Below are 25,407 nucleotides of genomic sequence, written 5' to 3' on the forward strand. Positions count from 1 at the left end.
GCTAAACATGGCTAACCTGCACAACCTTTCAAGCAATTGTGAGGACATCTGCTAGTTGGACAATGCTTTCTATTTATGATTTTGTGACAACCACAACACAATCACTAAATCAATACTGCTATCAGGTTTTTAAAAACGCATTCATCACATTTTACTGGAACTGGGAACCTTTTTTTTTGAACTACCTGGTGGATGAATACAAATTTTACTACCCTAACTGAAATACACAGTGATTTTTATGGTACCAATCTTCTTGTAACAGAGCAATGATGGGCTTTAAAGATCACAATATATGATTTAATCATAGCTAACCCTCCCTAAAATAGCCACATAATTAGTTACATCATATCTTGTTAGACAAGTCGGGACTTACTTTGTGTCCACAGAAGCGGCCTACTCTCTCGGCATCATAGGAGTCACCATTCAATACTTCCAGTGAGTCATAGTCACATTCTGTCTCATGCTCAATATCAAATGAGCGGAACATGAGCCTAACAGAGTAGCCTTCTGGAGCTAGTATTGTCCACTCACAATCCTCCTATAAAAGTCATAAATGAGACAAATAAGCACCATGGCTTTATACAAGATGTACTGAGGGCACTGTATGGTCATTTGTGCTCATTGATACAGGTGATCTCCTAAATTCACAGCTCCATCATGATTTTCAACTTCAGGCTTTAGTTCTGTAAATTTAGTTCCCTTAGTTGAACCCTCCATCATCAGCCAGTGCCATCTTCTCTGACAAAAACACCTGTGTGAACCAGGTGTGGAGTCCATGCATCTGCATTTGATTCTAACGGCAAATGTCTAAAACTGAGTGTGGAGTTTGAGATGAAACTTCAGATGGAGAGAAAGCATAGACTCGGGAAAAAGTTCAAACAAAATGTATATACTTTATTGGCTGTTGTGACTGGTTCTCAAGCAAGCATCTTATGACAATGTGAAGCATCTTTCTTTAATAGCACTTGTCCTTAACAGCATTTGTCCTTGTTTCATGTGACCTTACACATGGTTTGACTTGTGACTAGTGGCTCACTGTGATTGCATTGTGACTAGCTTTAGAATGACTTGTGATGGGCTTCTGATTGACTTTTGACCGATTTGTGATGACTTGAGATTGATTAGTGATTGACTTGTGACTGACTGTGATTGACTGGTGACTGGCTTCTAACTGACTTGTGACCAAATTGTGATTGCCTTGTCATTGACTTGAGATTGAATTGTGATTGACTTGCAACTGATTGGGACTTATTGTGACTGGCTTCTGATTGACTTCTGATTGGCTTGTAATTGACATGTAGCAGACTTGTGATTGACTTAGGATTAGTGATTGACTTGCGAGTGACTTGAGACTAACTTGTGACTGACTTGTGATCAACTGGATTACCATGCCCATATGAAATACATAAATCAAAGGTACAGGCAGAAGACAAAATGTAATGTAAGAAAGCTTTGCTCAAATTACAGTGACGAAACTCAAAATTTCCCAAATATCCTGAAATCCTAAAAACCATGAAATATAATGGTGGTTGTAATAATGTGAGCACGAAGCGTGAAGCGCAAAGCCCCTAGGGTGTGGGGTCTGGGGCCTGCTTAAGGGCCCCGGGAAATTTGGGGTTGTAGATGCTCTGTGGTGCAATCTGAGGCATTTTCTGGCACATTTTCCTAACATTTTCTCCTGTTTACAGCAAGAGATTAAGGTGAGATTTGTAGGCCTAAATTGAAGAAGTTAGCATCTCTGTAGACAGGGTCAGAAAATACACCAAACATAAGGAAACTGTGCCACTTTGAAACCTAATTAATGTGACTAAAGGCTAGCAGGAGGCAAGGGCCTGTCATTGGTCCTACTTGGGACATGACCAGCAGCTGTTGGGTCATCTACACAGTCAACTACGGCGCGGCTGGTTGCAAAAACGGCTGGAATGGTAGGTGTGTTGTTCCTTACCTTGCATATTTCGCCATGTTTCTTTAACTTGGCATGGTTTTTCAAGTCCTTCTTACCGAAAGAGCTGTACTTGAGTCCGTCATTGCACCACGAACAAATTGCACATCCTGGGTGGTCTATTTTCCGGACTCCGACAAAACATCTTCGTTGCAATCCTTCTCCTCCAACCATTTCAAACTAAAGACATTTCTGATATTTTTGTTGATGTCTTTTATATTGTGTGACCAATCTACCACTTTGTACATGTTGCCGATTGTTGGATGAAAAGCAGATTATTTTGCTTGACAGCTTGACATGACATGCGGCTCAAAACAGAACATGTCAGACGAGTAGCAACGCGCATGCACATGAGAGATCCAGCTTCTAGTCTTTGTTCAAGGCGCTATTCTACCCAAAATGGAAGAGGGCCTTTTTCATATGCGCACATTAAGTCGTATCCATGGGTGATGTCTATAGATGGATCTGTTCTATAGACTACTCACTTCAGCTCGTTCTGCTCGCAATTTTTACGTGACACGGCACGAGATTTACGCTAGCTATAACGTGTAATTTCACCAGGGACAGAAAATTAATGAAAATCCGGGAAACATATTTCTGCCATGCCGATATCCGGATTTCTGGATAAATCTGGGTAAGTTTCATCACTGCAAATGGGCTTCCTCAGTGTTTGCTGAAGCAAACCATCACAGCAAATCTACTGACTTCCAATCAGAACAAGCCAGTCTTTGTACATTATGTGACTTTTAAAAGTTACTGTGTTGAGAAAGAAATGCTGTCAAGGCAAGCTAGAATATGTACTAACAATTACTATTAAAATATGAGATCATATCTGAGGTTCAAAATTGCCTGCCAGACTGAAACACCCTTGGCAACTGACTTTTAGCCAGCGAACAATGGAACAAAAACATGACAAACCTGGCTTCCATAGTTAGTATCGCCATAATCGGCATGAGAGTAGAGTTTCTGGGGGACATAGTCAGCTTGAAGAACACCACCACAAACTGAGGAAACAAATTGGACATCATTCAGGTCATACATGTAACCAGAAGAATAATTGGTGTAAATGCCAACTTGATGGAGAAAAACTGCGAGTGGACTAACTCTGGCATATAAAGACCCCTTGGCAATGCACCATATCAGCCTGCAAACATTTCTTTTAAAGTTGACAGTTTTTACATTGCTATTTCTGTTAGTTTAATCTGCCATGCTGTTTCATCCTGTTTTTCAAAGATGGCATGTAAGCGTGACAAAACCTTCCAAACCAGGCTGTAGAATGCAACCTTGTTGTGACCAAGCTTTGCTTTTTTTTTCCTACTGGAGTCAAACTGATCCAAAGTACACTTCAGAGTGTACAGGCCTGATGCACTTGTATCCAACAGATGCATACATCTTGACAGCTCTTCTCATGACTTCAGAAAAACATTCTTTTGGCTTGCAGATGGCAGTCACATTTTTTTAGGGGACAAAAATTTGTAAGAATACTGACTTGTAGAATACGAAGCGAAGAATCCTCGCCTGGAAACAGACGCGTCTGAGAAGAATCGTATGAACATTTGATTGGCACTGGCTAGAACTGGATCAGGGATTCTTGTCCCACAGAATCGGCCTAATAGATGACCTTCCGACGAGTCTCCATCATAGATGACTACATGATCATAGGCACACTCAAGATGATGTTCAAGATCAAAATCATTGAATATCTGCAAATGGTTAGAGAAAGAGACATTTATATCAATATTAACTAGTCTAAAAGTGGTATGATTAGTCTCTAGAAGTAATTCATTGAGCATTTCATTTCCCTTGACTTTGCCCTGGAAAATGGAATGCTAAAAAAATTAAGAGGGAAATCTCATTTTACTGTATCACAAGTTAGAGAAATCCTTTCTATTCTATAACACCTTACCCCTCGACTCTGCAGAGTGTTGAAGACATATTAGCTAAGACAAATCAACACAATGCACCTCTGTTTCAATTTGAAGGCAACTGCATGGTCAGTTGTACATTTCAAAACTTCTTCTTGATCCAAATGTTTACCCCAACTTTTGAAGTACCTGTGACTCTTGTGTGGTTATGAGGAGGGGTGGTTGAGAGTGAGTCAATCTAATAAAACCTTTTCACCTTTCTGTCTTGACTTACACAAACAATGGCACAGCAAATGGGAAATGTATCTCACCTGGGTTAAATATCTCAATCTCTTGTTTATACAAAAAAAGAGTTTATAAGATGCACTTTTCTTGAAGTCATTCAAAGGAAATAAATCAGCAAACTGTGTTGAAAATCAGTACAAAGCAAACGGTGTATTCATGTGGCTTTCATCATGTCTTTCAGGCAATTCAGCGTGGGATTTGACCCTTGGATCATTTTTGGGAACACATCTCAAAAAAACTCACCAGCTCCACTTTATGTCCTGGCGTGGCCACAATTTGCCATGTACACTCCTTGCGCTTAGGGTAGTTGTCCGGGTAGTTAGGACTTGTTATCTCGCCATGACTGGCTCTAATATCGTGACGACATCCAGCTGTTAAAAAAATTCAAAACAATCTATCTGCAGCTAAACTTGCAGTCTTAATGCTACAACAGTACTTGCAATACAGAACGAGTCCATAATTACCAAATGGAATAGAGAGAGAAGGTAACTGGAATTTATTTGGATCTTTAGTAAGCAAGGACATTATGATCAAAATGAACATCCCTCCTGTCAATTTCTGCTTTTATTTCATAATATCCTATTATGACGGATCCACAAACCTTGACAACAAATGGGTTATTTTAAACAGGATCTGTTTTGTTGTTGGTGAGTAAGCTTGCTTCTGCACTCATAAATTATTGTGCTAATTATTTGGACATGTGATAACCCCTTTTTCTCAGCTACAGTGAGATGATGCTTATTTGTCTTGACTACTGTGCTGCTAGAAAAATGGCTAAGATTACATATATTTATGTACATCAAAAAAAGGAGAAAAGTAATTTTGCCTGTACTTTTTGACTATAATGAAGTGAGTACTATGTTGCTACATGTGACAGCCCATAAATGACTATGTAGGGGCATGGGTACTTCCATAGCTACCCCAAATCTCTTCTGTCATGATTGGCTGTTTCACAACAGGTGGATGCACTCATTACACACCGCTGCTTACATTCTTTACAGTCCTGGCCATTTTCATGCAGTGTGAATCCATTCCTACAAGAGCATGTGTAGCTTCCCAGTGTGTTGACACACACGTGCTGGCAGTCACCGTTATTCTTCTCGCACTCATCGATATCTGTCCCAGGAAAAAAAAATCCAACATGAAATAGTCAGTTGAGCACCTGCCCAAAAGAAAGAAAGGCTGCATCCAAATCTTTTGTCTAGAGCTAGGTCTAGGTCTTCACTTCATTGGAAATACACAGAGACAATACTAGCCAAAGCTCTGGATGCCCGTTTTGCACATGGCCACAGTTGTTCAAAGTTATCTTTTGGGGCTTGACAGGTGGGTCAAAAATTCAAATATATCACTGCAGCATTTGCTCTGCACGGAGTTTGGGACTTGTTTCAGATTCCTTCCCACTCACTGACAGTTTTTAAAGCTCCTTAAACAGAAGTGACCAACTGGACCAGCCGGGTAAGCTGTGCATTGCATATGGTAGTGGGCTTTTCAATTGCTCAAGCTGACAAGTCCATAAAAGCGCATAGTACAAGGGTGGACCCGGAACCACATTTGACAGGGTGAGGCAACATTGTTGTAGGGGTCAACCAAAAATGAAAACTTGTTGGTACAACCTTTTTTATGGCCTTTCTGAGGGGTGACGCAAAACCAAGGGCTTTCTACATTACTTTTCAAAAATCAAACAAAATTTTGCTCCTGGGTGGGGGGGGGAGGCTCGGTGACACAGTAAAATAGAAGGTTCAAGTCAGTATTGGAAGTGAACAAGCATGTGTTCGCATCACCTATTTAATGCAGCCCACAGAGGGCGCAGCTTACACCAAAGATCACATCATCCCCACTGACCTGCAAAGAACCTGGCAAAGAACCCAGGTCTGGAGACGGTGCTGTCCGACTTGAACTCTATTCTCATGTTGTTGTAGCGAGATGTGATGGTGTCCGGGATCTCGTCCCCACAAAACTTACCATGAAGATCCCCAACCTCTGTCAGGCCGCTGCGGACCTCCACGTAGTCATATTTGCAAACCTTCAAAGATGAAAACGACTTGTCTGTCTATCTACTATCTCAAGCTTTGCCTAGGTCATTATGACAAATCCTTGAAAAAAAACCATACAATTCATCACACTGTGTCCTTAAAATACAGAACTTACTCATATGATTGTCATTGTTGGTACTTACATCATTGCCTTCTAACTCAAAGCTGAGGAATTGAAGTGAGATACGATACAATGATGGAGCCACCAGATGCCAGACACAGTTCTTATCTCGAGGGTAAAGGTCAGGGAAGGAGGGACTGGTGATGTTACCTTGAAGACTGGTCAAGAAACCACCACAGGCAACTGTTAAATATATCAATATCAAAGGATATTGGTGATTAAAATTCGAGTATGGAGTTATTATTATTATTATCTGTTTTATTTATACAGGGTAGCCTCATCAGTTATGAAAAGACATGCAATTCCTAAGGGTCCTGTTTATATATAAAAAACAAAATCAACCAAAAAAAATACGACAAAACTATGCTCACTAAACTTGATCCATAAAATAGGGTTAAATTTGAATACAAAAACTGTTCAAATATAATAGATTATACGTTAAAACTAAAGTAAAGGATGATAATAGTTTACTTTATTTGCAAAGGCGTTAGGAACACCGGATAAATATGCATAAGCTGAAGTTTGAATAATGCCTTTTTAAACATTTGCTGGAAAGAAAGTGAAAATTGAGTCAACAAAGGTTAAACTAGGTCAGATTGGAGTTAAGGCCTTTTCACACTAGACAAATCTTGGGCTTGACACAGGGCTGTTGCAGGGTTGAAAACTGGCGACAATTCACACCGGAAAATGTTCAACCCTGTGCCCACTCATTGTTGCCTCTGAGATTGACTTCAACCCCGGTTGAACTCAACCTTCCTCCGGACAAGGGTTGAGATTTTTCAACTTTGGTTGAAATCGTTTGTGCTCATCTTTAAGTTGAACTCGCCCTAGTGAGCTTGGTTTTTATGAAAAAAGTGTGAAACCATGCCAGGTTGAATGCGGGGTTGAAAAATCACACTGGATCAAATCTAATTTTCATCCAGGGTGGTTGTGGCTTTGCCCAAGGTTGAGTTCAATCTGGGATGACAGGATGTAGTGTGAAAAAGCCTTATCTCTTCCAGCCAGCAAACCAGCATGCTAATTCCAGCCAAGTATCCAACCAGTCAGGGAGCTAGGCAGCCAAGCAGCCAACCAACTAACCATAAAGGCAGCCAGCCAATCAGCAAGCCAACCAACAAGCCAGCCAAATGTCAACCTGGGATGGGTAGCCAACCAGCCAATGAGTCATCAAGCAAGCTACCAAACTCTGCTGGGAAGTATTTAATTCTCACCTTCGCAAGACTTGCCATCTGCCTTGAGCTCAAATCCAGGATCACATTCACAGCGGTAACTGCCGATGGTATTAACACAGATTTGCTCACAACCACCATTGTTTTTTGAACACTCATCATCCTCTGCAAGGTAAAACACAAAAAAAAGAAAGGTGTGAATTTTTTTTGTCAAGATGGGGGGGGGCAGGAACATGAAAGAAAAATGTCACCACACTGCTAACAAGAATGAATGATTAACACGAGGGCAATGAACACGTGTTTACACAGGTGTGTGTCCGTGTATGAAGTGAAGAGTCCTCAGGTTGCTTGAACCTAAACTACGGCATTTTATAAAGTTTAACCAGAAATACCCACAGATGGCAAAGTAATAGTTTTGGCAGAGTATCGTCTTTTGAAGGTTAAAATAGAATCAATTCGTATACATTTACACTATGGTAACTTCATGTTCCTCTCTACGGAATCATCAATCATGCTTGAAGACACACTGTAATTTGTTTTAATATGTAATGAATGTGCCTGTTTATTTTGCATCACGTAATACCAATTTGTGTATCCTCCTACACAAGATTGTGGAGGTGAATCAGCTTCCTAAGTACATGCAGATCTAGTTTGTACATCCAGCTAGTATTAGAGGGGTTTTACCACTGAATAAAATGAAAAATGGGGAAGGTTTACAGAGAAACAAATTGCTTGGAGTTTAATAAACACAGCCTATGGGCACATCAGTAAAAGAAGCATCACAACGTAAGCAAGATAAGTGCTATTCCCAAAGCCAATCCTTATTTGCGATATATCGAATACAAGATAAGCATTTTCTTTCAAACATATTTTGTGCCCTTCAATTTTTAGTGGCTTCATTTGAATAGCTTTGGTCTGAATGCAAATTACAAGCCAAGTTTCCATTGTCTTCAACAAGAGAAATGACACCGCAAAACAAATTGATGTTAATCTCCAAAGGTATCCAGAGTCACATCCAGTACTCTCCAAAATTTATCCAGTGCCTGTGATCCTGCCCAATTCATTAAAGTTTGATGCAGAAATAAATATCGCTATCAAGTTGAGCAACTTGGCCAAATGCAATAGGGTAATTCTAGAAATTAGGGGTTTAAGAGTGTGACTTTTTTGTGGCCCTGTTACATTTGACCTTTGTTATTTGACATTGAAATATCACTGGAATTGGTTTCAAACTATTACTATTTCTTTGGCAGGTAATTCGCATTAATTCATTATTCTTGGAAATTAGAAAATGTATTCTGAACTTACAAAATCAAATGTCAGATGTGGCCGGGACAATAAAATGAAAAATAGAACCCTAATTTCGGGGCTTACCCAATAAGTCTTGGCTGTGAATATTAGTTTTGTGTGTACAGCATAAAGTCTTGTTACATTCTACCAATTCCAATAGCAAACCAAGGATAGGTTTCACATTGCAATCAGCAACGAAAAGAATTAACCTTTGAAAAAATCAGCTGAAAATCCCCCTTTGTTGACAGTCCCGTCTGACTTAAACTTGACACGCAGCTTGTTACTGGAAGACTTGATGTCCTCTGGCATCAAGTAGCCGCAGAATTTGCCAATTAATGGTGAGTCATCTTGGTGGCCATCGCGTATCTCCACGTAGTCATAGATACAATTGTCATGCCTCTCCACCTATTGGCCAATAAGGGAGAATAGCTTAAAATATTAGCCGGTTACACCTGCTATGTGGGTTTAAAAACAGAGTGGGTTGAACACGAGATCATTATGACTGGAGTCTTGCATCCGTGCTTAATCACCAGCCCCTGCATTGCCCCACCTGTCTAGCCTTGAACATTCTTAACACTGTTCCCTGGAGTATTCACAGCTCAGAATATTTATAACGGATATGGAAATTTTTGCAACACCTGAAAAACCCTCAAAATGGGGTTGTAAATAATGCCTGTTTTAACACTCTCGATAAACTACAGAGCTCTGACAACAGGCAGGGTAATAAATAAAATGCCTGAAATGTTACCAACAATCCTTTTTAAAACCACACACATCGACAGAACAGCTACACAGCAGAGCAGTGTCACCTCAAATCTAAACAAGTTATTAGAACTGCATGACTTGGGCGGTCAGAAGTCATCAGAGTTACTGGAATTCTGTGCCGCCCTCTTCTGCCAGTCAGTCTAATTTACTTTCTGTGTATTGTTTATCTTTCAGGGATCAGCAGATTTCATGAAACTTTTATGTCATGGCATAACTTCACTTACGCTACATTTTGTTGCATAAGCCACACAACAAATAAGAACCAATTTCATGAAAGTTAGGCACTGCGTTAGAATGGAGCTTGTCAAAAAAGTACATGTACAGTGTAACTTATGCAGTCATTTGAAGTGATGTAACTCACATTCAACAAATTGGGAAAGGACAGTTTCCCTAATTAATAATGTTCAGGCGATATTCATCATTACTCAATTCAACAAGGTTTATATGAGAAATGTAAAACTCTGTTTTTGAGGTAATTAAATCTTATTTGGATGTGCCAGAACATAAAGATTTTCTGCCTGATTCTGTAAAAAAACCACATAAAATGTTTTTCAGAATGGCAGGTGCAGTTAACTGAAAACTGATGACTACTGTAATACCAAAGAACAATAGTTGTAAAAGCTGTAATCGTGCTTGTCCAAGATGTTAAATTAATTGAAAACGCTGTGCTGTAAGGTTTCCGTTATAAGATACAAAGTTAGGCAAAGTTTTGTAAAATCAGCTGCTGGACTTGCCTACCTCAAATGACTGAAAGTTGAGCCCCACTTGATAGCCCTCGGGCATAGTCAGGAGCCACACACAGGACTTGTCTGGCCGGTAGTCATCAGGGTAGTTGGGACTCTGTAGCATCCCTGACTCCTTGGAGATATTGCCTCCACAAACCGCTGCCAGGCAAAAAAAGACACAGTATTGTCAACCGTCAATAACCTAGAATGTTGGGGGGGGGGAGAGACTTTGGACCAGGGGTACAGCAAAGGCTCTTCATGGGGAGAGGGTGAAGCAACAGAACATCAGCAAGAAATTGTTAAGGTAGCAGTAATATTCAGTTTGTAAGAAAACATAAGCACTTGTCTGTAACTTAGTTTCCCCAAATGACTGTGTTTCAAATTTGAGAACCTTCCAGTTTAATCCTGAGAACTGTAAAAACAGACTGGCAGTACAGCAAGACTTCTGTAAAGGCAGACACCCAGGATAAGTCCTTATCAATGTTCCTAGCCATAGGGAACTAACTTTCATCACACCTTAAACGAACCTAGCAACCTGTACCAAGCTGACATGCTTTGTGTTATTCTTGCATCTCCTGTCTTTTAACATGATCAAATAAGCACTGCTGAAGCCCAGTGCTGTAGTCTAACCCTCTTTGAACCAAGCGAGGCCAAGTTTTATTGGCAGCCATCAGTCAATCATTGGTCACTGATGGAACTTGGGCCAAGTATCAGTGAAAAAGAGGGGAGGCTGGTGGTAGACACATGTACACAACTGGCACTGTGTGCCTACAAACATCCTTAGGAAGACCATACTATTGTGCACATTTCACAGAAAATTGCTTTAACTTAATTCATGCTATTCATATATGGACAAAAGGTGCACACAGTGTGTCAGCCTAACTGTGCTACTCTGCTACCCCTGGTACCCACTCTCATTTGCAGTAATGGCATAACGATTCACAAAGTGGAGGACAGTAGCAAGACCATGAGCATCAGCCATTAACAGACTGATCCATTAAGCCCTGCCCCATTACAGGACTACAAAAGAGTGGGGGGGGGAGCAAGTCCCCAAACCAAAAAAATGGGGGGGGGGGATTGGCCCTCCCGACCCACTGTTTTTGTCTCTATTGCTCACTTGCATGAATTTGATACAATGACAGAGTAAGAATTAAGCCTGAAACATATGAAGAGATGATCAGACTTTGACTAGGCCTATAGGTACACATCTGAATATTTGAGAAAGACATACTTCGAAAATGTCAAACTAATAACGAAAATCTTTTGGAGATAGGAATTCATTTCCAGAGCACTTGCCTCTGCTAACTGTTCAAATATTTCAATTAATGCATTCAGTGTCCATTGTCAACACATTTTTGTTTCATTGCTGTGATTATGACTGAAGCATCTGCTATTTCAGTTAAAGGGAAAAAGTTTCATTCACATCACTATTCACTACCACTAGTCCTTCAAGAGGAGTGACTCCCACAGCCCTAATCCCTCTTGCTTCGTCCGTTGCTCCTGTACCTTCATAGTGAGCCGTGAATCCGCGACTAATTGCACTACCAGATGGAGAGCTCTTTAGCTCAATCCACAGCCGGCTGTCTGTCGAGACGATCACTGGAGGGATGTCACTGCCACAAAATCTTCCTGTGGGGAGGAAAGGAGGATTACAAATTATCCAAACTTGTCAAGTTCAAAGAAAAAAGTATCACTACCAGGGGTAATATGGCTGGTTTAAGTGTTGTCTTTCCTATTAACTTGGCCAGGCTGGTGCAATGGTACATGTACATTAAATCTCATCGATTCAAATCTGCGTTATAAATGACCCTCCACAAGGTTCAAGAAGAGGGAGCCTGAATCTATTTTAACACCTCACACACAGATGCCTCTCGATTGGTCTAGTGCAAACTACCTCTTCACATAATATTGTAACCTAGTTCTGTAGCACATGTACTTCAGAATGTGCCATAGACAAACCACTGCATTTGGACATAATGCTGGTGGTTATCATACATACAGTTCTTTGGTTGCTACAGGTGTAGTTCCTTTGTTTGTGCCATGTGACTGGCTCTCAGCCAATCAAGAGGCAGAATGTGTGGATGAGGTGTTATAAACAGTGCTATACTCCCATGGCTGTTTATGCATGGCAACCAACGTACACATACTATTTCATTTGTTCGAAATGTGCATGCATTTGTGTGAATTGGGTTTAAGAGCGGGGTTAGTCCTTGTGGAGGTTGAAGTTCACCGGAGGTTGGTTATATCAACTTTTTGCCTCCTTGTGCATGGTCCCGTTTATTTCGACCTCACATCTGCAGGTAAATTTCTTCCTTTTCCTCCTATTATTCAAACCAATTATACCGGTGTACATAAACCGGACAGTCTTTAAAGCTTCCTCAATGACATGATTTAGAAATTAACTCTCTTATAAAGTGTTACTTTAGCGGAGTAAATGCGGTGGATTTGCAACAAGGCGCCGTCCTTAACGATCATAACAGCCATGCAGTCCCAGTCTACCGGTACCGTTACATTTCCTTGAACTCTCACACTTTCTATCATTGCCTCTGCTGCATGTGCAATCTATTTTGATGTGAGGGTTTGCCAGAAACTCAGTATTTTGTATGGTTTAAGGACTGTGATCAACTGAGTATATGTCGATATTTCAGGCAAAGTGTACAATCTTTCTATAGGCATTTGTAGGCTCAGCTTATTACATTTCAATTGCGCCCTCTGGATTTAGTGAAGCCTGTAATTATGGTTACATCAGGTTTTGCGCAGAGGAAGATGGAAAGATTTGTTTTCAAATCTGATTTCTGGTGAAATAGATTAGGTTAACACGTGCATTTGACTTACAATTTAGTGTATGGCTTTTATAAGAGTGTGCTACATGTACCTTGTTGAAGGAATGTAAGTTTATTTGACGTACTGAGATTAGACTTTACCCAGCTTTCTGACTCTCAGTGAGTGGTTCAGTATTACAGGCCTCTCTTAGTACATGACATGTTGGCCTAGACTTCAGCATTTAAAAATTTATCTTTAATTCTATGCAAGTGACAGATGTTGTAGACTTGTGGAGCAGTGCACTCATTCCCAGGTAAGAATGTGTATTATTTATACACGGTAATCTTAATTAAAGAGTTCTGTATGTTGTATTCATGTACATATATTCATTGGGTTTTCCCCGTTCTTTGTTTTCCTTAATTATTGTCACTTGATTTGGGTGATGCCAACTTGCCGCCTCCTTGTGTGTGGTCGCATTTATTTCAACCTCACACTGCAGCCACCAATAAACCAGTTAGTATTGCTAATCCAAACCCAGTTTCGCCTCTCCTCATGAAGATCGCTGGATTCGTCTTAGCAAACTTATCAGCAAAGGTTGGAAATCTATCCTTTGCTGTGCTGACAAACCTTCCTAACTCCATGGTCCAGGCACAACTCAATGTGAATGTGTTATCGTACAGAGACATGGGAAACACAAAACTTAAGTCTGGATTTTTGAAGGCCTGTCCAAAACCACCCACTAAATAAGACCAGGCTATTTTTGTATGACAAAGTTGCAACAAATCACTCAGTAATATGTGAAGGATGAAACAATAGATGAAACACCCTATACAAGCTGTGCTTACATCTGTATTGCATAACGGCAAGCCAAGGTTTTTTAATACCTCTTTGAGAAAAGAAAGAATTCCTACCTAAAAGGTTGGAAAACCTCCAGTGGCCATCCCTTACTTCCACGTGATGATACCAGCAGTCATCGCTGCCAACTAGCTCAAAGTCATCAAACATCAGCACGATTGTCTCCCCGGGAGTCACAGAGATCCGCCAGACGCAGGTTTCTTGGTTGCTGAATGCCATTGGCCAGCCTGGAGAGCTGAAATTTCCTGTTGTTTCTTGAAGAGTGCGGCCGCAAGCTTTTTTTTGGGCGGGGGGGAAGAGAAGAATGAGGAAGTCAACAGGAAGGTGAAATATTGGTAACAGAGGCCTTGAAGGTGAAATATTGGTAACAGAGGCCTTGAAGGTGAAATATTGGTAACAGAGGCCTTGAAGGTGAAATATTGGTAACAGAGGCCTTGAAGATAAAAGAATATAGAGAAAGGCTGTGTTGAGCTTCCTCCCCAATGTTTCAAAACAAAATTTGTTTGGAGATTAAGCTTTTTTCCATTCTGTTCTTCATTCCAGTGGATGTTTCAAAGACCAAGAGAGTGATTAGAGAAGGCGGAAGTGTGTCAAGAAACATTAACGTAAAGTTCAGCTACATGGATGTTTCGAGAAATAATATGAATGAATAATAACAGAAAATATAAAATGCATACTTTTTCTGAAAATCATAAAAAGGTGGCAGTGAAGGAAAAGGAACAGGATGAGAGCAAAATGCCACCATACAAGATGTTTGAGTGTATGCCCAGTAATGTCAAATAAAGGTAACAAACCAAAACTTCTATAAACTACCGAAGTGAATACATCACAATTATGTGTTTAAGAGGCATTCACGTGAGAACCACTGCGTGAACCAACACGCCCGTACTCCATTCGTTTACACTACACTTCCTGGTTCATAATAATGTCACACTTCCGTACTCTATAAGTGTCCACTGTAGAAATAACAGAAATGGTGCAAGCAAACTTAACAAGAGACTGTAAAGTATTTCACCTTTTTCCTGAAATCACCTACATGTAGCTCAATTTCAGTTTAACCCCTTGTCGACAGGAATTTCTTTCCGAAAGCCAACTCCAAGAATTCCAGCCTCGCTTGGCCACGAAGGCCACCTGCCAAACCGCAAATTCTCGGTTTGTGGCCCAGCGTGCTCTGCACGCTTTGAATTACACGGTGAAAAGGCTGATTGTTTGGTGGCATTTTGCTCTACTCACACTTCCACATTCCTGTTGCCTCTTTTCAAAGTGGGGACTATTGTGAAGCTGGTGATTATTATGCAAATTCGGTCTTTTCATTTCTGGGCTACACACAAAGGCCAATTACCATATATACAAGAGCCAGGGTATGCCTTCTTTCACCGTGTTCACTCAAGCGTGGGGCGAGAATTATAGCTAAAAAGCGGGCTGAGGATCTCAATTTTTACGGCGGGTCTTGCCGCATCCCGACGCGAAGGGGTTAAGTCTTAATAAAGATTTGAAGGTCACTATGTCCACACATTAAACCAACTTTTCCAGGGTGTATAAAAATGGCACTCCAACAACCTAATGAGAAACCCCTCTTTCAATACATAATCTACATTGATGGTGCATTTATCGTTTTGGACAGCTCATCTCAACACTGGATTACCTCATTAGCTTCAATGAAGTACGATTCTAAATGGCAGTGAGTCATCCTTGACTACAAGGGTACAGGTACATACAAGTATCCTTAGAGATCCAATCTCACTGACAATTTTAAAGCTCATATCTTAAAAAAATGAACGCCCTTTTTTAAATTACCTGTTTTAATGTACATGTACCCTGTTTAGGTAAGCCCCAAATGGCACAGGAGATTAAGACAAATACTATCATGGCGAGAAGGGGGTGATGTCTCTGATCTCTATTCTCTCTAATAATCAAATAACACATGTCCATTGTGATGAACCTTTGCAACTGAACTGTTCCTTCAATCCCACTGAAAGGTTTTTGACAATGGTCACAAAACCGTTTGAGTAATTTGAAAAGTTTGTTCCAGGGCTACTCAAAATCACCAACAATGCAAACTGCAATATCTTGGTACTTGACCCAATTTCCCAGTTCCCTCCCCCCCTTGAAAAAACCTCAGAACTGATAAATTCTCAGCTCGACAGGCCAAAAATAGCAATGGTTAGTGAAGCAATTGAGATGTTTACTTTGACCCCAGATATGTGCTTTACGGTATCTGAAAATCCAAATCTTTTCAAGATCTTCTTAACATGACTTGGACATGAATGTGAGGAATCAGTTGTATAGCAAGGTTCCTCACAGCTTTTCTAATTATTAAAGCAAACTACTTTCTGAAATTTTAGTTATCTTGCTCGGCCTTGGCATAAGCTAGATTAGTATAAAGAATCCCTAGACATGACATTTGATACATACAAGGGCATTTGTACAGCAAATTAGCCTGGGTGATATCGCCCTCGCTCAGCTGCTTTCGCTGACCAATCTCTATCTCTGGTCGCTGCATACCGTCGGATGCTCTACGGGGGATGACGGTGTCCAGCCAGATGCCACGGGAGAACGTGTTCCGTGCGTAATGCATGATGCTGGCAAAGTCATACGGTTGGCCAAGGGAATCAACTTCCTCAGGTAGCAGCTTGTTGAAGTTGTATTCCTGACCTGGAAGGTGAGGGGGAGGGGGCCAAAACATAATAAGTAGGTCATTGGACTGTTGCTTCAAAGAGAGGAATAAACTACTTAAAAAGAAGCCACACTTAAAGGCTGGTTAGATCAAGGCAGGAATTTCAAATGATCATCCAAAAAATATGGTGTAGGGGTGGTCAACTTACATGTACATATGCAGGGGTATGTTATCATGAGCAGACAGGTTTTTGCTTTAGTCACTGTTTGGGTTTGAAGAACTGTGGTTTGATACTATTGTTATAATCAAATCAGAAATGAAAGTTGGCGTTGGCTGGAAAATATGCAGACAATTTTTTGTTGTCTCCAAAAAAATTGAATTACACATGTATGTACATTCCCTAATTCCCATAGCAAACTAGAATGGGTTCTTTTCCAGAGCAGCAGTGATAAGAAAATTACCAAATATTGAGTGAAAATGACATTGGCCAACTATACTATCTGCTAACTTGTACATGTACTATGTCTCTTTAGGATACCACAACCAGTTCTGGCTCTGCATCTTTTGGCACCACTTTAAACATGTTCCTGGCTATCAAATGGATATTACAAATATGATTCTTGTTTGAGGTTTCAAAAACATGTCCGAAATTTTCCAAAGCAATCCAAAACAGACATATGGCAGGTGTGGTAATTACTAAGGTCTTTCAAGTTACACAAATACCAAATTTAGAAATTTAAAAGCTTTTTTGAGTTTCTTACAGATTAAAATAGTGCTCCATTATGCCTTTGTTAACAGCATTATCTACTCTGTAAACCTAGTTTGAGAATCCAGGACGATAGGAAGTATTAAATCACTTCTTTAGAACAAGTGTTCTAAACCAGCACACAAAAAAGCTACTTTCTTAAAAAGTTCTGCGAAAGCTTGACTTTAAAACACAAATTGGAAACTTGTTTTGAATCCTCTAGCTCCTGCTTTAAAAGCAGGCGACTACAAACCTGCAGTTGGAGGTCGACCATCCCAAAAGTTTACCTTCTCAACTTTTGGAACCATTACAGCCTAAGTACTGAGAAGTTGATGGTGCTATTTGTGGAAGCTGTGCCATAAATATCAACAATTCAAAGTGATCTCAAAAGCTTGTCATCTGTGACTTTTCTAACTGAAATCTTCTCTTTAAAAGCAGACTTTTTGTTGACAGAATGCAGGGATAGACAGGATGTTTCAATGAACCCAATTACCGCAAGAGGTTGTGGGCATTTACAAAGAACCATTTGCTAGGGCAAGACAAACATTTATGTACCCTACCTACCCAAGGTGGGCCTGCTTCTAAATCAATCTTGGCCAACCGTTTATTTGGTCATGTTGAAATGGATGCAACTCAACCCTATTCAACCTGAGATTCATGCACCCAAGGAGAAGAACCGCAAAGAGATTTGTTGGCAGACAGTTATGGGTCAGACACTTAAATCATGAGGTGTTGACAATGCTTTTCTAATTAGAATGTAACCTGCACTTTAGAGAAAAGACACCAGATTATTTTCAGAGAAGTTTGTTGTTTCTGGGAGGCCCAGATTTCAAGTACAATTTTTAAGATCTAGATACACTCAACTGTTTCATATGTCATTATTAACATCAGCACATGCCAAGAGATTAAAAATATGGTCTTAAAATTATGAATTCAAAAGGCACTGCCCAAATTTGGAAGTATTTCATGAAAATATGAAATTAAAAGATTATGAATGATTATGAATGATATGGCCAAACAATTTGACAATCTGCATCAAGCTTATCGGGACAAAAGTATATGTGAAATTAATCTGGCATAAGTTCTGGAACTTGATATAACAGAATAAATTATAAACACAGAAGTTGAGGAACACCGAAAGGCACACAATGACTCAATGTAACTGCTGATGTAGCATGAATACAATAATTTGACCTGTTGTTAACTTTACCTTTTCCTAAAAAGGTGTGTAAACAATTTGCAACTTGTAGTTTAATACATAACACAGAGCAGCATTTCTTAAGGTACAACCCTCACACAACAGGACTAACGCTGTGAAAGGGTTGCAATGGTGGCTTAAAAATCATCTGTGAGAGAAGGCATTTCTAGAGTGTGGTTTTGAGAGGAAAATTAAATGGAGTCTGCAATACCGGTCACACAGATTTTCCCCATTGACCTCAAAAGGAGGCCCTATAAAGATAAGCATAGTTAAGAAGGATCACAAAGGTACAGACTCTGTACCACACAGAGGGAACAACTCAGCTGCTTTTAACTTTGATGAACTCTTGCCAGGTATTCTATACTTTATCCATGGAGAAATAAGAAGCCTAATATAAATATGATTTAGGATAGGCCCATCATGGGGGCACAACCCCAGCGGGGGACTTAATCTGGATCAAATGACAATCGCCTCTTTTAATAAGTCCTCCTGCCAATTTACCCCAAGCCTTTGGGGATGATTTAGGATGTTAGAAAACAAACAGTAATGAATGATTGATCACGGTCAGACCCCAGAGTGGGGAAGTGTCCACTATCTCTACAGCCACCTGTTTCTGCAGGTGTTGCTTTGCTATAATTCTTCTCTGAAACTAGGGCTTGCTCTGTTTCTATCTGATTGGATTCTGTTGGTTTTTTGTTATTTTAGGGAGGGACAGATGCAATAACTTTTTCCAAAGTCCCTGTTTTTGTAGGAATTCAACGGTGCTACTTTGAAGCTACTCCAGTAGGTCTCCAAATAAAAGGAGGAAATTTTTTTTACATACATCTAGCAGTTATGTCCCTCAGCGCCATTAGTTGAATATAATGGTAGCATGCAGAATGCACAAAAAACTTCCATCTGATAATGCAGAAATCCAAAGATTCTTTATATATGATTCTTTATATGCTGCGCAGACAATAGTATTCAAGTGTCGGCCCAATCTCTTATGTCTCAGGTGAGGGGGAATAGTGTACTTGTCCATTTCCATGATGAAAACAATAGCTAGCATGCCATGCTGCAGAAACATCATTTCTCAGAACTTAGTAATACACCTGACCCTGAGAAGCATTAACTTTGGGTTCCATAACAAATGTTATAAGCCAGATACAGATTCTTAAATCATTCTGGGCACTTTACTCTGAAGGTTGTACAAGTTGTTAGTAATTCGAAGTTGGTAAAAACATGTAATTCCCCATTTGTACTCATAGTTGGCATTCTTGCTTGACAGACAGACCTTTTCATGGCCAGAGCCATAACTAGATGGATATGTTATCATGTTTATTCCCCACACATCAATGTCGAGCTGGTAATTAAAAAGGACTCCCAGCAACAGGTGCAAATCTCTGTTGAGATTTTCTGAAAACAAGGGGAAGTTGACCAAGTAAAGACAGAGTTCCTGAATGTTGTCAGTAATTTTCAGACAGTCGAGGGGTTTATGGTTAAATAGTACATGAAGTTCCTGTAAGACTGTGATTCATGATCTGCATCAGAACTAATAACTTCATACACTTACAAGTACTTTGACAGGTAAGTACATGTTTTTATGGATGCTGACAAGGCATTCTATAAAACCTACCACAAGTAGATTTTTTTATCACATTCATGAGAAAGTGAGCTCCCACAAAAGAAAAATGTCGACAATCAGGGATTCTCAGATGCATGCACACTCTTTTAAAGTAACACATGCTCTCATGGGCATGTTTATTCAATTCTCTAAAACATAACTTTTGAAGTTTCCGGGAAAGTGAATTCCTATTGATACTTGAATCTGAGCCAGAATTTTCCATTATAAGCCTGATGACGTGCAATTTGTATTCACTGCACACAATGAACAAATCATTCCTTTTGGCCGTGACACATTCTGCATGTAGAGGGATGCCTTCACTAGTAGGTTGAGAACGCGAATGGGATTCCTGCTCGGGAATGACAAGTTCCCATGATGTAAATGATCAATGCTTCATAATCTACATTCATGCGATGCCATTTCAACCATAATTACATGTGGCTCATAACTCACTAGATGTAGGTCTGGGTTATTGATCATTAAAGTCAAACAGTGTACAAACTATTGAAGAATAGCAGGCTCTTGGTTTGCACTGTATATCATTATTTATACATTTTTTTTTAGAAGGATACAGAAGCTATTAGTTCTTGTCATAAAATTTCAATAAATTAGATTATTGTTTGAAACTTGGGTTCACTTACATGAAGCACACTCAAAATTTTGATTTTAAAAAGCAAATTTTCTGCACGGTTACTTCTGAAAATTTGAGGAAAAAATATTATGTACCGGTGAATGCCGATCCTAAACAACCCCCCATTGAAAACAAATACTTGTAGGAAGGAGGGGAAGACACTTTGAGTCAATAACTGCTGCATCTAGTATCCATGCACGATTTGTTCATTGTTCACACGCTGAGGTCGTCCAAGGGTCTATGATTTCTTGCAAAACAATTAAACTCTTTGACCTTTCACCTCAAGGTATTAAACTCAGAACATGAAACAAGTGAATAGAATAGCAGTGATAAATTACTGTTTACTAAATCGGTAAATGTAAAATTACAGGAGAACCCAATGTGTTTAGACAGCACTTCTTCTCTCATATACATGTATGCACAATGTCTATTGTACATAGGAGTATAACATTGATGGTGGCTTAATTCATTCCTCTTACCAGTACAAAGAATTTGTAAAAAAATCAAATACATATTTACGCATATTTATAACATGCTGCCAATGCAAATCAAATCAGACCTGTGACCCAAGGGCATACATGTACATGTACACTGAAGCAAACATGACTAACCTATTACCCTAGGTAAGATGCATGTCCACATGTTCAAGTACATGTATATCTCTTCAAGAGACCATCTCTGTATGTCATTAACCCTTACCCTACATAATACTACAAATTACTACTTGTAGTAAAATGTAGTACTGAGCGCTGTCGCTTGTAAGAGAAAATGACCCTATTGTTCTGGGAAGCCGTAAGATATAGTAGATAAGACAATGTACCATACAGAGTTGTTGCACCATGAATGCATGGCTTTATTGTTCTCTGTACAAGTAACAATGGAAGTAACCTGGCCAGAAGTAGTAATCTGTAGCGCTAGGTCCTTCAGGCTCAAACTATTACTTAGTATTTTGTAGTACTGCATAGTGTAAGCCAAACAATATGCTTAGCGGTTAGGGTTAAAGGGCAAGGAAAAAGATCTCATAAAAGCCAAGGCCAAGACTTGCAGAAAATGAGTAGTGATTACCAACTTCTCTGAAATCCTACAGTTGTGTTATAAATAAATCAAAGGGAGAGCAATGAATCACAGCTTAATGTGCTTTCATGCACTAAATACTGTTCAGTTCTGTGCATACAAAAGGATGTGATACTGGTATGTACATGTACATATAGGTCAAGTGTACTTCACAAGAAATTGATTGAAACACATTTCTGGAAACTTACTTGTATTTGAGAAATAAAGTAGTCCTATTTAAAAGAAACATGGATTCTTTAAACATGACCTCCATGTACAGTTTTGTTTTAATGTTTGTCTTTACTTTAATCACTTGCTGCTGGGGAGCCTGGTTTTGGGTGCGTATTTTTTATATGCGCACCCAGGGTGCCCGAAATCGGACAAAGGGAACTGGGCCTTGTAACAAAAGAACGTACTCATAAGAAAACACCAGGCTGCAGGGAATTACCAACATTTTTTCACTGTCAATACTGAAGATAATCCAGCATTTTTTTGAAACAGTATACCACTGTTTGGGGCATTCAGTGTGAGCGGATTACCACCAGGGACAAAAGTACTCCACCACTGCAGCGATGAGCCACACAGTACTGCTGCACGCTAATCTGGCCCCTACTGAAAAAATGTCAGCAGCGCACTCTGCCAGTTTTGGGAACAAAAGAAAAATGCGGAACACCGCACAATCTGGGCTTTTTTTTACAAGGCGGCAGGCCTGGCTGATATACTCCAGCATCAATAGATGTTGTCTATCAGATTAGAGCAGAACCAGACAGTCCTTCGTGTGGGTGTAAGTGTCCAGTAAATGGAGATATGAATTTCGAAAGATTTTTGAAAAGAGAAAAAAATGAAAAATACTCCAGCCCAGCAGAATCATAATTTATAAATGCCCCCAGCAGGAAGTTAAAAGGCAGGAGGGTTATTATCTGATGATTGCAAATAGTCTGATATCCTTTCCTAAAGATTCATGCTAAGGTATCTAAATTGAGATATTACGTGAAACTTATTTGACACTGCTGCTTCTTAGTTTACACCACGTGGAAAACAGTTGCAATAAATTTCTACTCATATCTATGGTTTGACAACATATACAAGAAGAAATTTCTTGCTGTTTTTTTTCCTCAAATTCAAACACATTGGAAACTGGCTGGCAATCTCCTCCAATCATCCCAAGTGGTTTTTTTCCTTTTAGTCATAACACACTTTCGCTTTTGATTGGCAAACTGTCCAAAACTGAGCACATGCTGTCTTCACATTTCAGCCTGACACCGATCAACGACCACACTTCTGACCCACTTAAGAACCAAATCTCTCTTGTTGGGGAGAATTGACAGAAGTGTCTATTACACAGCTATGACTGGCGTGCTCTGGAAATCTGGCCTCTTGAAATCTAGACTAATCGCTGCCAACTTGACAAGTGCAAGGTGACTTGATTGGAAAATTACACCAAGAGGTATAGCGCTGCACAAAGTACGCGATGACTAAGCAACGAGAAATGACTTTACAAAGGGATGATGTCAAAATTCTTCCCCAAGGCCATTTTAAAGGATGGTTCACACACACACGCAGGCATTCCGTGTATCATGATGCAAAGCCATGGGATGTACCACCTTGAGGAATCAATGTAATTTACATTCAACAATTGAACACTACTGTGCTTAACACGGGTAACTGCCATTACTTTTCCACATTATTTTTACAATACTTTTATATTTTACAAAAGTTTAGGTAGTTTCCACATTTCCTTTTTAAAATTAACTTACAAGAAACCAATGTGAATCAAATATCTCATGGGGAAAGACAACGAAGAGGGCCGGTTCATGTATTACATTACTCACGTTGGTACATGAGTAAGCTTAGGAATTTTTTTTCGCAAGGTCCCGGACAAGCACTGACCATACAGTGTTTATAAATATATATGTCAAGTAAGGAAAAAACCAGTAATTGAAATAAACATCTCCCTGATGCAGAGTACATCTTGAAAAAGTCATTGATCTATTCAGAACCGCCAATGAATTTCTCTCTCAAAAACAGAAGATTTTCAAAACGGCTAATTATAAATTTTAAATGGCTAAAGTAACTACACAACATCATTAGTTTTAAAAATTATTCTTTGACACCTCCATTATTTTCTGCAGTTGTACGTTTCATTACAAACCACTCAAAAATAGAAAAGCCTTTTAAAAAATTTTATAAACTGCAGAGGCAAGTACAAAGTGATCAAAAGGTAAACTACTCTCTATGTGCTTATTTATTGCCTCCGTTTTGTTCAACAGTTGCAAGCTCCATTCATCACAGATTCCATCTCTTCCAAAAGTTACCTGCGGTTTATATACAAATCCTGGAGTTGACCCATCCTCATACTGATCTTCAAACACCAGGAATCAGCTATGAGAAAATTGAAGTGCAGTCTGAATTTTGTTCCTAAGTTTGATTTTGGAATCCATTCTATGTGATTCCGGCATGATGTCAGCCAAGCAGTGGTGCAACAAAGGGGCATGGACCCCTGACTCCTTCAATTGCGAGATGAAGAAGAACTGAGGGCCTTTGTACTGTTCCCTGAACCCACTGAATGGCCCTCTCTAATTATTGAGTTCCCTTCTCAATTGGCCCCCTCACAACACAGATCCAAGTCATGCTGCTGCAACCAAGCCCAGTTGAAAGGGTCCATGCAAAGGAATTTTTGTACAATAAACCTTGATGATGTACACGTACCTTTGTGTTTCAAAAATTAACCTTGTTTTCATTTTTTGTCTTTTACTGTTTAAAAAGGTATTTTGGCACCTTTTTAGGTTGTATCTGATGATATTTCCATATTCATGAGAAAAACTGTAATGTCACCCCAGGGAGAAAACCACAGGTTTCATACATTGGTAAAAACTGCTGGAATTGTTTATATGTTGTTGTCCTAAATTTCTGGTTCATTGGTGATTTATTATTCTGCAAGTACACAGAACATGGCAGCGAGTAACCCTTTCTCAGAAATGTTTCCATAGAACACATTTTGGGTTCACAGCTTTGACAGAAAAACAAACAGTGTCTTCTTTGGAGTAATGTCATCCTCACCTCAGACGTTCAGAAAAGCATGGACAATGTTTGGAGTTTAAGAAGTGTACTTTTCAACTCCACCCCAAACAGAAACAATGTTAGAGTTCAATGATGCACAAAAATTGAGTGTAGGAAAATTAATTGCTCACATATAGACCCACCACATTTTTCATCTATCAGTCTTGGGAAATCTTTCTGGATCAGTGCTCAATCTCACTTCTAGCCCAACTTATTGTCAAATTCATTTTTGCTGAAATTCAACATGGGATGATATTGCCACTTTCAGTAACATTTGGGCTCAGTCTCTGGGGTGATGCATGCTGCATCCACCTGTGGCGAGGCTGGCACTCTCTCAATCAAATCATGTACATGACTGGCCCACTAATGGCCAAAATAGCAAAGGTCAGCTCAACCCTGGCCCAACCTGTGCACTGTGCTACATCAAGTGAAGTATGTTAATGGAAGAAACATTAGTGTCTGAACGTGGAAAACTTTACCTAAACCAAAGGCTTAATGAGGCTAAAAACATCCACCCAAATAAACAAGACTACAAGCATGCATATGCAGCACTGCAGTTAATTCTAGAACCTTTTCTGATCCCCCCAGTCTTCCTGTGGGGTTGCCGGAATTAAACAAACCAGAGATTTCTATGGCACATGTCACAAGGGCCCATATTCAATTAACCCCCTTAATCTGCGTTCAAGTGGG

The 25,407-nt window shown here is 39.7% G+C and overlaps 1 protein-coding gene across 1 annotated transcript in view; it reads right to left on the reverse strand.

The window, feature by feature from the left end:
- LOC110981869 (tolloid-like protein 1) overlaps nucleotides 1-25,407 on the reverse strand; it is a 57,922-nt gene that overhangs the window by 2,621 nt on the left and 29,894 nt on the right. Inside the window, exons 6-18 of the mRNA XM_022240277.2 lie at nucleotides 16,226-16,465; nucleotides 13,867-14,085; nucleotides 11,699-11,821; nucleotides 10,206-10,351; nucleotides 8,912-9,107; nucleotides 7,458-7,580; nucleotides 6,269-6,429; nucleotides 5,935-6,115; nucleotides 5,083-5,208; nucleotides 4,336-4,463; nucleotides 3,432-3,645; nucleotides 2,861-2,946; nucleotides 374-538 (exon numbers count right to left, since the gene is read on the reverse strand). Of these exons, the coding sequence (XP_022095969.2) occupies nucleotides 374-538; nucleotides 2,861-2,946; nucleotides 3,432-3,645; nucleotides 4,336-4,463; nucleotides 5,083-5,208; nucleotides 5,935-6,115; nucleotides 6,269-6,429; nucleotides 7,458-7,580; nucleotides 8,912-9,107; nucleotides 10,206-10,351; nucleotides 11,699-11,821; nucleotides 13,867-14,085; nucleotides 16,226-16,465 (2,108 nt within the window). The remainder of the gene's footprint in view (nucleotides 1-373; nucleotides 539-2,860; nucleotides 2,947-3,431; nucleotides 3,646-4,335; nucleotides 4,464-5,082; nucleotides 5,209-5,934; nucleotides 6,116-6,268; nucleotides 6,430-7,457; nucleotides 7,581-8,911; nucleotides 9,108-10,205; nucleotides 10,352-11,698; nucleotides 11,822-13,866; nucleotides 14,086-16,225; nucleotides 16,466-25,407) is intronic.

Source organism: Acanthaster planci, linkage group LG19, assembly GCF_054643075.1.
Source record: "Acanthaster planci isolate LZ-2023a linkage group LG19, COTS_SCS, whole genome shotgun sequence".
In the NCBI taxonomy this organism is placed as follows: domain Eukaryota; kingdom Metazoa; phylum Echinodermata; class Asteroidea; order Valvatida; family Acanthasteridae; genus Acanthaster; species Acanthaster planci.